The sequence below is a fragment of the Poromitra crassiceps genome (genome assembly GCF_964638095.1).
Source record: "Poromitra crassiceps genome assembly, chromosome: 4".
Lineage (NCBI taxonomy): Eukaryota > Metazoa > Chordata > Actinopteri > Beryciformes > Melamphaidae > Poromitra > Poromitra crassiceps.
This window is the reverse complement of record NC_139626.1, coordinates 407,159-423,427: the sequence shown is the minus strand read 5'-3', so window position 1 is coordinate 423,427 and position 16,269 is coordinate 407,159. Positions and strand designations below refer to the sequence as shown.

Below are 16,269 nucleotides of genomic sequence, written 5' to 3'. Positions count from 1 at the left end.
CCTGGCCTAAAAGAACTGGCTAATCAGCCCTCTCCATCTGTCATGAACACACTGGCCGAACAGACTCCTGGCCTAAAAGAACTGGCTAATCAGCCCTCTCCATCTGTCATGAACACACTGGCTGAACAGACTCACGCCAGAATAGCCAGCGCCCCCTGCTCCTCCCCACCCTCAACATCTCCCCCTCCTCGCCCCCCCCCATCCCAAAGACCCCCTCGCTCCAGCACCCCCTGCTCCTCCCCACCCCAAAGACCCCCTCGCTCCTCCCCACCCCCAAGACCTCCTTGTTCCGACCCCCCACCCTCAAAACCACCTCCCCCTCCCACCCGCTCACCCTTCCCTCAATCTCCCTGCCCGCCCCAAAGGGGAAAACTGAAGAAAAAAGCATTTTCTGCCCCAAAAACAAGGTCACAGAGGATCATGAAACGATCAGATGTCTAACTATCCCCACCCTGATTAGCTACAGAACAAACAAAGATTATCTCTCAACACGTCCTGTTCCAGGACCAAGCCTAGTATCTGTTCTCCAGGGACACTCTGAAAAGCATTTACAAATTCAACCTAGCAGTGCAGCTATCAAGGCTGCACTGCTAAATATTAGGTCACTTGTAAGCAAGTCGCTTCTAATAAACGATCTGATTACGAGTCATAAACTGGACCTCATGTTCCTCACAGAGACCTGGCTTGATCTAAACAACAGGGAATATGTTCTTAATGAGTCAGCCCCACCTAACTTTAACTACATTGACGCCCCCAGAGTCGGTAAGAAAGGGGGAGGAGTAGCTATTATTTTCTCTGATGCTTTTCAATGCAAGCAGGTATCGTTTGGCGACTTTTCATCATTTGAATATCTGGCCGCTGTTCTGAAGTGCTCTCCCTCTATTTTACTACTGATTATATACAGACCACCTAAGTACTCTAGTAGTTTTTTTGATGAATTTTCAGAACTCCTTTCTATAATCTCCATAGAACATGACTGTTTAACTATTGCAGGAGATTTTAATATTCATATTGACAACCCCAATGATAATAATGCCAAAGAATTGAATAACCTCCTTGACACTTTTGACCTGTTACAACATGTCTCTGGGCCCACTCACAATCGAGGCCATACCCTAGATTTATTTATCACCAAGGGCTTTGAGTCATCGTTTCTTTCAGCTAGTGATGTTGCTCTGTCCGACCATCTCTGTATTTTTCTTGAACTCAAGATCACCCCTATCGCTCTTACTCGGTCAAAAACCATCAAAAAGCGTTACATCAACGAGAGTACTAGCACACGGTTCATGGAGGCTTTCTCGCTGGCCCCTTCCCTCTCCTCAGCCTCTGTCAATGATCTCCTAGATAACTTCAATTCTAAAACCCTAAAGGCTATTGATGCTGTAGCTCCCATTAGATCTAAACTAATCTCCGGTAAGAAAAAAGCACCATGGAGAAACGCTCCCTCTGTAAATAACAAAAAAAGAGATTGTAGGAAAGCCGAGCGCAAATGGCGGAAAACTAAACTTCACATCGATTATGACATCTATAAAAATAGTCTTCACTCCTACAACCAGGAACTAAAAAATTCCAGAAAATTCTTCTTCTCCGACATTATCAGCAAAAACACCAATGACGCTCGCACTCTTTTTGCCACTGTTGACAGGCTGACAAACCCCCCCCCACAAATTGCCCCTGATCTTCTATCCAATGTCAAATGCAATGAATTTGCGACCTTCTTTAGGGATAAAATTATAAATATCAGACTAACTATTTCCACATCAAGAACAAATGTGGCTCCGCCGCACCCACAGAATAGGTGCTTAATTAACATGACTCAGTTCAATGTCATTGACCACAAGAAACTAGAAGAAACGATACGAGGCCTTAAATCCTCATCGTGTTGCCTAGACACCCTGCCAACAAGCTTTCTAAAAAATGTCTACAGTTGCCTGGCGACCGACATACTGAAGATAATTAATACCTCTCTTCTTACAGGCATTTTCCCAAAATCTCTAAAAACTGCAGTTGTTAAGCCCTTGCTAAAGAAGCGTAGCCTCGACCCCTCTATAATCAGCAATTACAGACCAATATCAAATCTTCCCTTTATTAGCAAAATACTCGAAAAAACTGTCTACCAACAACTCAATACCTTTCTATCCTCCAATGACCTCCTAGATCCTTTCCAATCAGGCTTCCGACCCCATCATAGCACCGAAACTGCGCTTATCAGAGTTATAAATGACATCCGAATGAACACTGATTCAGGTAAAATCTCAATCTTAGTGTTACTAGACCTCAGCGCTGCCTTTGATACGGTTGACCACGAAATTCTATTGGACAGACTGGAAAACTGGGTCGGGCTTTCCGGCACGGTCCTAGAGTGGTTCAGATCTTATCTGCAAGACAGGAACTACTTTGTCTCCATTGGCAACTACACATCTGACCAAACCAAAATGACATGTGGGGTACCCCAAGGATCAATTTTAGGTCCTGTCCTGTTTAACCTTTATATGCTCTCTCTGGGCCTAATTATGCAAAAAAACAAAATAGCTTATCATAGCTATGCAGATGACACCCAACTCTACATAGCCCTCTCATCGGATGACTATGCCCCCATAGAGTCACTGTGTCAGTGCCTTGCGCAAATTAATGATTGGATGTGCCAGAATTTTCTCCAACTTAATAAAGACAAAACAGAGATAATTGTCTTCGGCAAAAAAGAAGATAGGCTCAAAGTTACTGCTCACCTCGAATCCCTATCTCTGAAGCCAAAGGACCAGGTAAAAAATCTTGGCATTATTATTGACTCTGATCTAAATTTCAACTCCCACATCAAGCTTATAAGAAAATCTGCCTTCTATCATCTAAAAAATATAGCAAGGATTAGAGGCTATATGTCCAAACAAGATCTTGAAAAACTAATTCATGCTTTCATTTCTAGCAGGCTAGACTACTGCAACAGTCTTTTCAATGGTCTTCCCAAAAAAGCTGTTAAACAACTTCAGCTCATTCAGAATGCGGCTGCTAGAGTTCTAACAAGAACCAAGAAAGCTGAACACATTACACCAGTTCTCAAATCCCTGCATTGGCTGCCAGTAAATCTTAGAATAGACTTTAAAATTCTGCTAATAGTTTACAAATCTCTCAACGGGTCAGGCCCACACTACATCTCTGAAATGCTTCTACACTATGAACCATCCAGATCCCTGAGATCTTCAGGCACTGGTCTACTAATTGTCCCAAGGACCAAATCTAAACATGGTGAAGCCGCGTTCTCCCACTATGCCTCTCATAACTGGAACAAACTCCCTGAACACATTAGATCTGCCCCTACTCTGCCTATTTTTAAATCCAAGCTAAAGACCTTTATGTTTACTCTTGCTTTTAACTGCTACTAAACTACTGCCTCTCTCGGCCTGTAATTTTAAAAAGATTTTTCCTGTACATTTCCAACAAATGGACTGTACATGTAATAATAATACTGAAGAGTGCCTTGTAACTTATTTAAAACAGAAATAATGTTTCATGTTTGTTAATTTGAGTATATATTTTAACTAAAACTGTCGGCTGTGTTTTTTTATGTGTTTTTTTATATGTGCATTGCTTTGCTGCTTGTTTTTTCGATTATTTTTTTGTAAAGCACCTTGAATTGCCTTTGTGTATGAAAGGTGCTATATAAATAAAATTTGACTTGACTTGACTTGACTACAGTAAGAAGCTGAAAGCTTCAAATTGCATCAGTCAAATAAGCCAAAGCAACCATCTATGCTGCTTTGAAGTGCTGTACGAAGTATCAGAATTAAGAGTTGAACGGAATGAGTGCAAACAAACATGGTAAATATGACTGGAAAGGTTATCACTTCTGACCAAAACCACCTGAATGTGCTTCAAGTGGTATTTAGTATTTACCACTTCCAAAGTTGTGTGAACTCACATGAAGCATTTTAACGCAGCATCAGACACTGATAGCAAAGTCATCAGAGGATTACTCCATATAAAAAGAAGATCAATACTTTGGTTATACAGTACTGTATAAGGGCTGCAAAGAGTACTGACTGTTAGCATATGAGCTGTATCCAATAAATTGCAATATTAAAAACAATGTGATGCATATTATAAATTGTGACAATATCTGAATATATGCACACTCTCAATGGAAGCATATTCTACTCATAGTTATAATAATCCAGAATGGAAATTTGAATTGAACCATCAAGCAGTGAAATTGTGATCCACAGATGACAGTTCTGACTTGACCAACCTTTGACCGAGTCTGCAGAACCTTTGTCCTTCTGCTGGGGAGTCTGTGTCAGCCCTGGGGCCATGGCCGGGCCAGTGGTGGTTGCTGCTGTACCTTCCAGAACCTTTTGGGTTTCAGTGCTCAACGTAGGCTCTGGGAGGACCGCTGCAGCCGCAGCAGTGACACTAGATGTGCTGTTGTCAGTGTGGTCAGCCTGGAGGGTCGGGGCTGGGCTAGGAAGACTCTCGGCCTGGGCCTGCAGCCCATCCAGGATCATGGCATTGATGTGCCCCCCACCTCCCTCTGTGCGCTGGTTGACTGAGAGCAGGTTAGTGGAGCCGTCAAAGGTCTGGACGGAGGCCAGGACGCCTTCCGACAGCAACCTTTGAAACAGCAGCAGTACCTCCATTGGCCACACCGCAGGGAAGTGCTCTTTACCTGGGGGGGGGGGGGTACATGTTTAATAAAGACAACCAGGAGCAACTACAAGGACAATTTGTAGTCCAGTTTGGATTACAGAAGAGCTGGATAATACAATTTTAGTGTAAAAACCTTCAACTTGTAATTATTTATCTTTGCAATTATTGATAACTGCAGTCAAGAATAGTGTGAATGCTATTTTCAGACACCAGTTTCAGGGCAACAGATGTTCAATGCAGACTAGAGTGTATGAATTCAGGTATGCATGTTGACTAAATCTATTTTGATCATGATTACAACAATGTGCCATTGCCTCTGTGGATTCCCCCCCCCCCCCCCCCCTCTCTATGGTCAACATCTCCATTCGTTAATGAAACCATTGCGTTAGATGGCTGTCATTTATTGTAATTTTTTTAACGTTTAAATAAAATAATTGAGAGGAAAACTTCCTTTACTTAAGGCTTGACTGATCATTAAAGATGGGATAAAGATCAGTGCCTACTGCCATAGGAGGCAGTTCCCACATGCAAAATCTAACAGATATCCCACATCTAAAATGTGATTCCTAACTGCAGGGCAACAGCTGCTTTACAACTGCTTTTGTGGTAATGTAACACCAAACAAAATGTACCGGTACTCATTCACATTAATCCTGTGCATGTTTTCTTTTAGCATCTTCTTGGAAATAAAAATACTGAAACAGATGTTCTAGGCTTTGTTTTTGCGATTAAAATTTGGTTCAAATATGAAAAATGAGCAAAAGTCTTATTGCCTTACCCATGAGGGCACAGCGGGTGATCTGTAAAGGGAGATGCAGCAGGTCCAGGGGGATGGGCAGGATTCTGGAGTACGGCACCGTCTCAGTGTTTCCATAGTCAGCGTAGATGACAGTGAGCTCATTCTCACCGGCCTCCAGGACCACTGCACGGTACCAGTTACCATCAGCTGGGGAAACAACAAAGGTTACTGGAATTAACAAGTAACATCACTAGTTTCCGTTTTTTGGCAGCCCTTTGAGCAGAAAGAGTTATGGTTACTTAGAAATACATTATACATGAATGTTGGTCTACCTTCATGTAGGTATGTATGTATGTCATACAATTTAAAAATAAAAAAAATGTTTAACGCATGCTTTTTATTGGTTAGCTGCAAGACAAGTTGCCCCTCTGGAATATTAAACATGTCTCTACTTAACTCTGCCTAGCACTGTGTAAAGAGCTTTCTTCTGCCTAGCACTGTGTAAAGTGCTTTCTTCTGCCTAGCAGCACTGTGTAAAGTGCTTTCTTCTGCCTAGCACTGTGTAAAGAGCTTTCTTCTGCCTAGCACTGTGTAAAGTGCTTTCTTCTGCCTAGCAGCACTGTGTAAAGTGCTTTCTTCTGCCTAGCACTGTGTAAAGTGCTTTCTTCTGCCTAGCACTGTGTAAAGTGCTTTCTTCTGCCTAGCAGCACTGTGTAAAGTGCTTTCTTCTGCCTAGCACTGTGTAAAGTGCTTTCTTCTGCCTAGCACTGTGTAAAGAGCTTTCTTCTGCCTAGCACTGTGTAAAGAGCTTTCTTCTGCCTAGCACTGTGTAAAGGGCTTTCTTCTGCCTAGCACTGTGTAAAGTGCTTTCTTCTGCCTAGCAGCACTGTGTAAAGTGCTTTCTTCTGCCTAGCACTGTGTAAAGTGCTTTCTTCTGCCTAGCACTGTGTAAAGTGCTTTCTTCTGCCTAGCAGCACTGTGTAAAGTGCTTTCTTCTGCCTAGCACTGTGTAAAGAGCTTTCTTCTGCCTAGCACTGTGTAAAGGGCTTTCTTCTGCCTAGCACTGTGTAAAGTGCTTTCTTCTGCCTAGCAGCACTGTGTAAAGTGCTTTCTTCTGCCTAGCACTGTGTAAAGTGCTTTCTTCTGCCTAGCACTGTGTAAAGTGCTTTCTTCTGCCTAGCAGCACTGTGTAAAGTGCTTTCTTCTGCCTAGCACTGTGTAAAGTGCTTTCTTCTGCCTAGCAGCACTGTGTAAAGTGCTTTCTTCTGCCTAGCAGCACTGTGTAAAGTGCTTTCTTCTGCCTAGCACTGTGTAAAGTGCTTTCTTCTGCCTAGCAGCACTGTGTAAAGTGCTTTCTTCTGCCTAGCACTGTGTAAAGTGCTTTCTTCTGCCTAGCACTGTGTAAAGTGCTTTCTTCTGAGTCTCCAGAGTGAGTATTCTTTGCTGGGCAGAGCACTTGGTGACTAGAACCCCCCCGCCCCCAATTCACGTGAAAGCTTATTGAAAAGACAAGTTCACAACATTTAGAAGCCCATCTCCTATTCTTAATTACACAGTGCTTTCCTGTGTGTACCTGTGTGAAAGAAAAAGAAACTGCTTCCCTCAAATTTGCATGCACCCTTTTGTTTCCGAAGCTATAGTAAGAATAAGTCCCAGAACCCTTTGAAATGTATTCCCATGCTATTTTGGAGGAAATGTGGGCCGATAACAACATGCACTTGCACAACTAAGAAATGTACGAGAAGAAAAACAGAGGTGAAAACACCTTGGATGCTGTCAATGTCATTAATGTTCATTAGGATAGGCTTCTAAAAAGTCTTGAACCCAACCTTCGGAGGTACGACTCCACCGACACAGCTGCCATTGGGAATCAGTGAGCCTTTACTAGCCTCCGTTGTGAAAGGACAGCATGGAAAAGTCCATTAAAAGCCACCCTGTTGTTAGCTGGGCTGCGGAATGCAAGCCGGGGTCTCCAGTCTGTGTAGACTGTGTTTAAAGGAAGAGCCGCTCCTATGCTCGGCTGCATGCACACCGTGTCATTATATCTACTAGCAGACATCAAATTACTGGCTTGGGTCTGCGGGGGCAACGGCTGCAGGTGGGGACCAACGAAGAAGAGACCAAACATAAAAATGGGGGATGGAGAGACAGACACACAGAGAGAGAGAGAGAGATATGGAGGGGCAAAGGGACAGAGAAAAAGACAGAGCGAGGGGGGGGAGGGGGAGATCAGCTGGTCTCTCCTCATAGGGACTCTTACCTGTAATCATATTGAGCGATGGGGATGACTGTTTGAAGAAGGGGTTTCCCCCCGCTGACAATGTTTATTAAACCCTGCATGCAATTTCCTCATAAAACATGGTGTGAAATCTAATCCACCTCACAATGTATATTTGTAGCAACTCTGGACTCCCGTGGTTTCACCTCAGTCTGTTATTAACTTGTAGAGGTTAGGGATGTTCATTTAGAAAAATTTCCATAATCGAAAATCGGGGAAAATTAACGATCAATTATCGATTATTGATCATATTAACACGTTCACTGCCATTGACGAGATATCTCGTCTTACAAAATTCAACGGTTGACTGCCAATGACGAGATATCTCGTCTTAAAAAAAAAAAAAAAAAATTTGACGGTGGGACGTGGATCAACGCCCCCCACGTCTCCTATAAAAAAATTGGAGCCACCGAACGTGTACAACCCATTCCACCGACCCACTAAGTGGCGACAGTGCTCTCCACACTAGAAAAAGCCGAGCCAAAACTGCAGGGGAACGCGCGAGGAAACCATTCTCTCATACTGTAAAATGGATTGGCGAAAACGCTTTCGCTTTCGCGCATTATCGCGCTGGGAGCTGGCGGTGGGGGATTGCAAATTTGCATAATAGATTATGGGTGAAACACACTTTGAAACACGGCAGAAAGCCCACAATCGCACGCAGGCAGCTTCATTGCAGCTGAGCTCAACCGAAAACGCAGAAACAAACGAGCCTCATTCTCATACTGTAGGCGAAAACGCTTTCACGCTGGTGCACACGGGCGCACAACGGTGGGGGGTTCCAAAAATAGACTGGGTGGAAAACACACTTTGAAACACGCAGCATAAAGCCTAGAATCGCACAAAGCTTCATCAAAGCTCTCAAACCCAAGAAACGAGTGAGCCCCATCCACGCCAGGGAGGGAGGCTGCTCACTGCTCAGACAGGCAGTAGAAACCCGCTTGTGACAAACGCTGCTGAAAGCCACCAGACACGCCCACGGAGGGAGGAGTTTGAAGGAGAGGGTGTTCAGAACTATATTGTTTAGATGTCTGATCTCTCACTGATGCCAAAAATAAATGGTTAAAGTGACTGTTCTGCCTGTTTGATTGAATTTCACAAAACTGCGATTATCTCAGCTTTCAGTCTCAGACGCTGAAACCATGCTGTACTCAACGGCTAATATCTACATAACTACTAACTCTACAAACTAACTCTTTTAGACAGAGAAAGCACACATTCTATTAGTACTTTTGTGAACTTTGTGTTCACAAAGTCCAAGCAGAAAATAATCCTCGGCTCTTGTAAAATGAGCCAGAATCCTCAAAAACCCCTCTGGCAGAAGCTACCTACAGTAAAAAAAAAAAACGGCTGGCAGTGAATGTGTTAACACCTTGATTGCCAGCGACGAGTGTAGTCGTCAAACACAATCCAGCTGTTCACTGCCAGCGACGAGTTGACTCGTCAAAAAAAAATCGATTTTTTTTTTTTGACGGTGGGATGTGCATCGAACCCTTTTACATCTCTTATATAGGTATTGGACGTGTACAACGTGTACGACCCATTCCACCGACCCACTAAGTGGTGACAGTGCTTTCCTGACTAGAGGAAGGCAAGCAAAAAGCAGTGTGACTGAAGCCATTCTCATGAAGGTGGATTGGCGAAGGCGCTTTCATTTCGCGCTGATTGCTGGCGGTGCGGGATTGCAGATTTGCATAGCGGATTGCGGGTGGGACACACTTTGAAACACGCAGCATAAATATGACCAGAATCGCAAAAGCTTCATCAAAGCCCTCAACCAAAACTCCAAGAAGCGAGCGAGTCTAACCAGACTTCCTCAAAGAGCGGCCGCACAGACAGGCTCACACCCGCACAGCAGCAGCAAAGCAAACTGGTGACAAGCGGGGACTGCCCCCTAGTCCGACACCAAATTGGAAACAAATCCCATTCTAAAAGGCTTTTAGAATGGGATTTTCAACCCATTCTTTTTTGTTTCTTTTTCGCTATAATTTAGAGTAATTTAATTTCTATTCAGAAATTTATTTGAGAGGTCGAGAGTATGAGAAAGTGCATTTGCAAAGGTAGGAAAGTGCTTGTGACATGGCGCTGCAGCCAAAAAGAACGCCCACAGGAGGGAGGAGTTGAGCAGAGGGAAGTTTACTGCTGTTATGGAGGAAATTACTGTTCAAAACTATTGTTTAGGTCTTACTGATGCCAAAAATGAATGGTTAAAGTGACTGTGCTATCGAATTTCACAAAAAGCCGTTTATCTCTAAATATTTTTTCTGATGCTGAAACCATGCTGTATTCAACTGCTAATGCTTACATAACTACTAACTCTACAAACTAACTCTTTTAGACAGAGAAAGCACACATTCTATTAGTTCTTTTTAGATGATTGGTGTTCACGAAGTCGTAACAGAAGAGAAACCTCGGCTCTTGTAAAATGAGCCTAGAATCCTCAAAAAAAAACCTGGCAGAAGCTATCTACAGCAAGAAAAAAACGGCTGGCAGTCAATGTGTTAATAATAATATTTTTTTAACTCATTGAGTGCCAAGGACGAGTATGTTCGTCAATTCGTTTAGTAACGTAGAGTGCCAAGGACGAGTATGTTCGTCAATTGCGTTTTTTGACGGTGGGACGTGGATCAAAGCCAGATCCATCTCCTGTGAAAGTATGGTGGATGTTGAATGTGTAAAAGCTATTTTAGGGACCCATTAGGTGGCGACAGTGCTCTCCAGATTAGAGAAAGGCGAGGAAAAAAGAGAGAAGAAGTCATGTGGAAACGGAAATCGCATCGATATGCATGAAGCATAACGTTAGCTGTGCCTGTGAACAGCAGTCAATCTGCTGCCACAATTGAGCCCCTCCGTCTCCGCTGCGATAGCCCCTCCATATGATTTGTCTTTCTGAAAAGTTAGATTATTCTCAGCTGGGAGCCGGCGACAGGCTGTGAAAAAGCGGGGTGCAGCGCACTTTTCAGTGCAGAGTAAACGCAGAGCAAACGCACTCGCAGCAGAGCCCCAGAGACAGGGGGGGGGAGGAGGGGGGTGGGGCACGCAGGGCACTACAGCATACAACCATTGACAGTAAACACAGACCCAGGCAGCAGGCTCGATGCAGAGACAGGCAAACAAGCTAGAATATCTGATGCCCACCAGCAGTAAATCAAGACCAGCAAGAAGGTGTAGGGTCTGCGCACGCAGGGGCCAGCGCTGCTGGTTGCAGCTAAAAAATATTATTTGGCCAAACAAAATTCCTTTGTTTTCACTGTTTTATTGAAGGAAATTATTTTTGAGGTGTCATTACATCAGAACATGTCATTACATTACATTAGCTTCAGAGTCAATGATGTGCTTGAAATGCTTCCTTTCACAAAAGGCTGAATATCTCAGATTCTAAATTGAAACGTGTGTTTTTGCTGAAATCAACCTATCTTCTCCGGCTGATAACTAAAGAACGGAAAATGATATCAATAAACTTTTTTTTGCAGATGATAGAAGAGAGTCTCATCGTTCTTTGTGCGTGTTCGGTGTTTACATAGTATTATCACACAATATTCTGTGGGCCTCGAGAAATCACTGAAAACGCTCTGAAACTCTGGCACTGGGAGCGTCCGTTCTCCAAAAGTGGCTGGCACTCAATGAGTTAATATATATATATATATATATTTTTACAAAATGAATGCCAATGGCAGAAAATACGAAAGACAACGTGTTCTCCTCAATTAACTCTTTATTTCAATGTGTCTCCTCTCCAACACTCTGCTGTCCCCGGCGCATGCCGGTGTGAATTCCCCATGTTTAAAACAGTTTTGTTGGCACAAAGGCCCGTGCCCAGCCAGAAAACTAGAGACTATATGAAGCTCCACCTCACCTTAGTCGGCTGTGCAATGGAGTGGGGCGAGGAGGAACGAATTCCACCCAAACCTAGTCCGAAAAAATATTATTATTATATATATTTTTTTTTAATAATAACAAAATCGATAAGAATTCCACATGATCGATTCCATTCCTTAACGATCAATTATCGATTTTCGATAACTGATGAACATCCCTAGTAGAGGTACTGTAGTACCAACAAATAAAACACTAAATATGTTACGTTTAGGGATGCAGGTAGCCGGCACTACTTTCCAAACATGGCCGCCGACCTCTTTTCCTTCCAAAAAGACAGATTATGTGCATTTTGGATTAATATTTCATCGTGTGGTGAGTACCCGAAGCACAACATGTATTTTGGTGCCGTGAGATGTGTGTTTTGGCAGATTTTTAACAGCTGTACCATTAGCCTCCATTCTATGGCGATAAACTTCCAAAACTTCGAAAAAAGTGGTGTATCCCTTTAACCTAATTAATAAGGATACTGGCTTTTAACTGGATTCACCTCATTAGTGTACTTCATGGAAAGGCTAAGTGTCCCTTCTATTTGAACATTCAGGGTACGTCTGTTAGCCTGACAGGAAAGTGGTACGAGTTAAAAGTGTTGGGGCAGGAACTTGACCAGCTGAGGGAGCAGGGTGGTTAACAACCAACACCACCTATACTGCCTCAAGGTGAAAAGTTCAATACTAATTGATAAACAGATCGATGGAATATAGAGAGCTAAAGTCCCTCCCCTTCTGGTCAGACCCTATGCGCACCAGTGTCTTACAAATATATGAATGGTGGTGAACGGAGAGATACGTCACTTGTTTTGATCCCATTTTCCACAAGCCACATATCTTCTGAACATTCTGACACTAAAATAGCATTTTTCAGACAGACGGATTAGGAGAAATTTTAATTTGCTCGAGACCTGTCTCTGTCTCAGCAACAACATCTTGAGATTTGGCAACAGGAGCTCACGTTAGCAGGGAGCGATTAGCTAAAGCTACATGTCTGCCAGAGAATTGCAATATATATATTTTTTTTACTGTTTTTACAAAATACACATGAACCCTGAGTAGCCATATTGAGCCGATGTTCGGAAATGTTGCACTATTTGTTATCACAATTTTGAACATTTTCTTTTAGAGACAGCAGCAGGCTCAGTTCTAAAGCCAGAGTGAAGTTTCTGGTATCCTATGAAACTAGACGACCTAATGAATCGATTTGTACCAACCATGTCATGCTAGCTTGTCAGGAAGATAGCTAAATAGCACTCCAAATGTAGGCTACATTTTGGCGAGGGGAAAAAAAACATTTACAAAGGGGTCCTCTTTTTCACAGCCTAATGGTGGCAGGTGTGTGTGTGTGTCTGTTTTGAACCAGCTAGTAGCCTTATATTGTCATTTAGCCTTTCTGCTGCTATAGAGAGCCGCAGGGATGACGTATTTTTGTAGTCAGAACGCGGAAGTCCCGAACTTCCTGGTTCTTCACTGTTTCTGTCTATGGGATTTTTGAATGGGTTTTTGCCGCGATGCTTCAAATAAGGTCTCTGGGCAACGCAAGATTAATCAAACGCGAACCAGAGTTCCGTCGGATAATCTTCACACATGTGGACCACTTTCATTAGTTTTGTAGCGTAAATGCGAGTCCTACAAGTAAAATGCTCGAGCTAAGCTAATCCAGAACTACACACTGTCGCATAGGCTTCCACGTCACGTCACCACTCAACCTGGACTGTTGTTGATGTGTGCACTGATTACCCCGGGCTGAACGGGCTGAACCAGGTGAGGGAAGAGAATTTCCGTGTTCGTCCTTTGAGTGGTGACGTTATTGACGTATATATCCCCATCGACATAACAGTGTAGTCTCATTTAGCCGTTTGCTAGCTAGCCGTCCTTTTAACGGCAGGTAAAAGCTTCAAAACTCATAAAAGTGGTCCTCGTGTGTGAAGATGATATTACTAAACACTGGTTCGCGTTTGATTAAGCCAGCGTTGCTCAGAGAGATTATTAGAAGCATCGCGCCAAAAACCCATTCAAAACTCCCATAGGCGAAAACTGTGAAGAACCAGGGCTGTTAGCATCGATGATTTCCGGACTCCTTACTGCGGCTCTCTATTGCACAGACTAATAACTAACCATATTGACCATCAGAGCAGTGTGTTTACATGACCAGCTGGTTTACCAGGCTAATAACTAACCATATTGACCATCAGAGCAGTGTGTTTACGTGACCGGCTGGTTTATTATTATTATAACCTTTATTTAACCAGGTAAAACAAATTGAGATACGAAATCTCTTTTACAATTGCGACCTGGCCAAGAAGGCAGCAAGTTACAGATCAGATCATACACACATTTACATACAAGATACAAAAACTAATTAAAACAGAGCACAGACTACACCAACACTGCATCAGAAGTAATAGTAAAAAGCATACGAAATAAAATCGTATATTACGATATACATCCTAAAATCATAGTCATAAAATGATGATAAAAGAGGCATAAAGTGCAGAGGCATATTGTGCACAGAGGAGTTTAAATATTGCTACGAGAGGCATAAAGTGCATAAAGAGACAAAGTGCACAGTGGAAGTTAAATGTTGCCACAGGAGCAGCTCGAGACAAGAACCTCTGACAACTTGTGTTTAAAACTGGACAACGAAATCAAAGAAACCAACTTAAAACGTGTCTGCAGGTCGTTCCAGGACCAGGGACCAAAATAAGGTTTACCAGGCTAATAACTAACCATATTGACCATCAGAGCAGTGTGTTTACATGACCAGCTGGTTTACCAGGCTAATAACTAACCATATTGACCATCAGAGCAGTGTGTTTACATGACCAGCTGGTTTACCAGGCTAATAACTAACCATATTGACCATCAGAGCAGTGTGTTTACATGACCAGCTGGTTTACCAGGCTAATAACTAACCATATTGACCATCAGAGCAGTTTGCACAGGTATGTCAATCTGGCAGAAAGACAATGTGGAAAGTAATGAGATATGATCATGAGAGATTGAATGAAGGGTGAGTGTGTATTTAATGAAGGGTGAGTGTGTATTGAATGAAGGGTGAGTGTGTATTTAATGAAGGGTGAGTGTGTATTTAATGAAGGGTGAGTGTGTATTTAATGAAGGGTGAGTGTGTATTTAATGAAGGGTGAGTGTGTATTTAATGAAGGGTGAGTGTGTATTTAATAGGGCTGTGGCGATTCACTTATCTCCCGATTCGATACTATCACGATTCTTGGGTGCCGATTCGATTTATATTGCGATTCTTAAGTATTGCGATTCTACGATTATTGCGATTCGATATTACGATTTATTGCGATTTTTGTTTATTTTTTTCTTTTATTTTTTCAGTTTGTTTGCTTTTTTACACTAGATTAGAACATGGGAAAAGTTGAATCATACACTAGAGACTGTATATTATATATCATGAGTAGGGCTGGGCGATATAGTTAAAAACAGGGGCGGACTGGGATCATAATTCAGGCCGGGCATTAGATACCAAGCAGGCCAGGCCGATATGGGCCAACGCGCGTGAAATTTGGGCCGTTTGAAGCCAGATTTGGGCCGTTTGAAGTCCAATTTTACAATGAGATGCACCCACTTTAACCCTGAAGTGTAATTATTACCGTAAATTCCGGACTATAAGACGCACCGGTCTATAAGCCGCGGGACCAAAATTGACTATTTTTTTCTTCTATAAGCCGCACCGGTCTATAAGCCGCGGGTGTTTTGATGTTTAATTACCATATGAAAGGGTTCGTGCACAGAGAGGAATGTCGGGAAAGAGATGGCTGTTTGGGGAAGCTCCCATTTATTAACATTTCAACAAAACAAAACAAAAGTCAGGTCACTAATCCCCAGACAAAATCACACAACAATAGGCTATATGTGCAGCAAACCTGTAACCAGAGAAGTCAAGTCACTAATCCTCGTCTTCCTCTTCTTCCTGCGTACTGAAACCACCAAAGTCCTCATCTTCAGTGTCGGAAACGAACAGGTTCAGGGTGGCTTCGTCAACCACTCTCCTCTCTCCTTCATTGTCACTCAAAACCAACGAACTCCTCTTCGTCACTGTCGGCATCGAACAGCCTCTGAAGCCTCTGACGGCCCTCAGCGCCAGCTGTGGCGGCGTCATCCTCTTCATCCCGCAGCAGTCCAGCGTTTTGGAACCCGTTGGTGATTGTGGATGTTTTCACACTCCTATAATATTCCGTGCTGAGACAGTTCCTCCTGCTGCACCGTCCAACGCCTCACCATTGACTCATCGATGCCCAGGTTACGCGCGGCTGCTCTGTTTCCCTCTTTTAATGCGAGATTGACTGCTTTCAACTTGAAAGCTGCGTCGTGTGAATTTCTGCGTACCTTCCCCATGGTAAGTGAGAGTGTTGCTTCTACTGCTCGTTCTCATGCTGTCGAGAACGAGCAAAGCTTTTTTTTGGTGAAAGAATCCTCCAGGGCGCTTCTTGTTAACAGTCCGAGTGAGTGGCAGGTCGAACGTCAAAGGCACTTCATCCATATTTATGATCTGCTCCGGTTCGATGGAATATTCCTTGATCTTCCTTTGTGTGAATTCGCCGAAGTTTGTGATTTTCTCCTGGTAGTCGGGGGAGGGAGTTGATGGCCGAGTGGCCGTTTGCTTACCGTAATTACCATATGTAAGTGGTCACGCACAGAGGGGATTGTCGGGAAAGAGATGGCTGTTTGAGGAAGCTCCCATTTACCGTATTACCGTAACATTTCAACAA

General features: G+C 43.2%; 1 protein-coding gene across 1 annotated transcript in view; it reads right to left on the bottom strand.

The window, feature by feature from the left end:
- Positions 1-16,269, bottom strand: part of LOC310774954 (tudor domain-containing protein 1-like) — a gene marked incomplete at both ends in the record, with an annotated part of 66,354 nt that overhangs the window by 26,213 nt on the left and 23,872 nt on the right. Inside the window, 2 exons of the mRNA XM_083635044.1 lie at positions 4,244-4,660; positions 5,420-5,587. Of these exons, the coding sequence (XP_083491170.1) occupies positions 4,244-4,660; positions 5,420-5,587 (585 nt within the window). The remainder of the gene's footprint in view (positions 1-4,243; positions 4,661-5,419; positions 5,588-16,269) is intronic.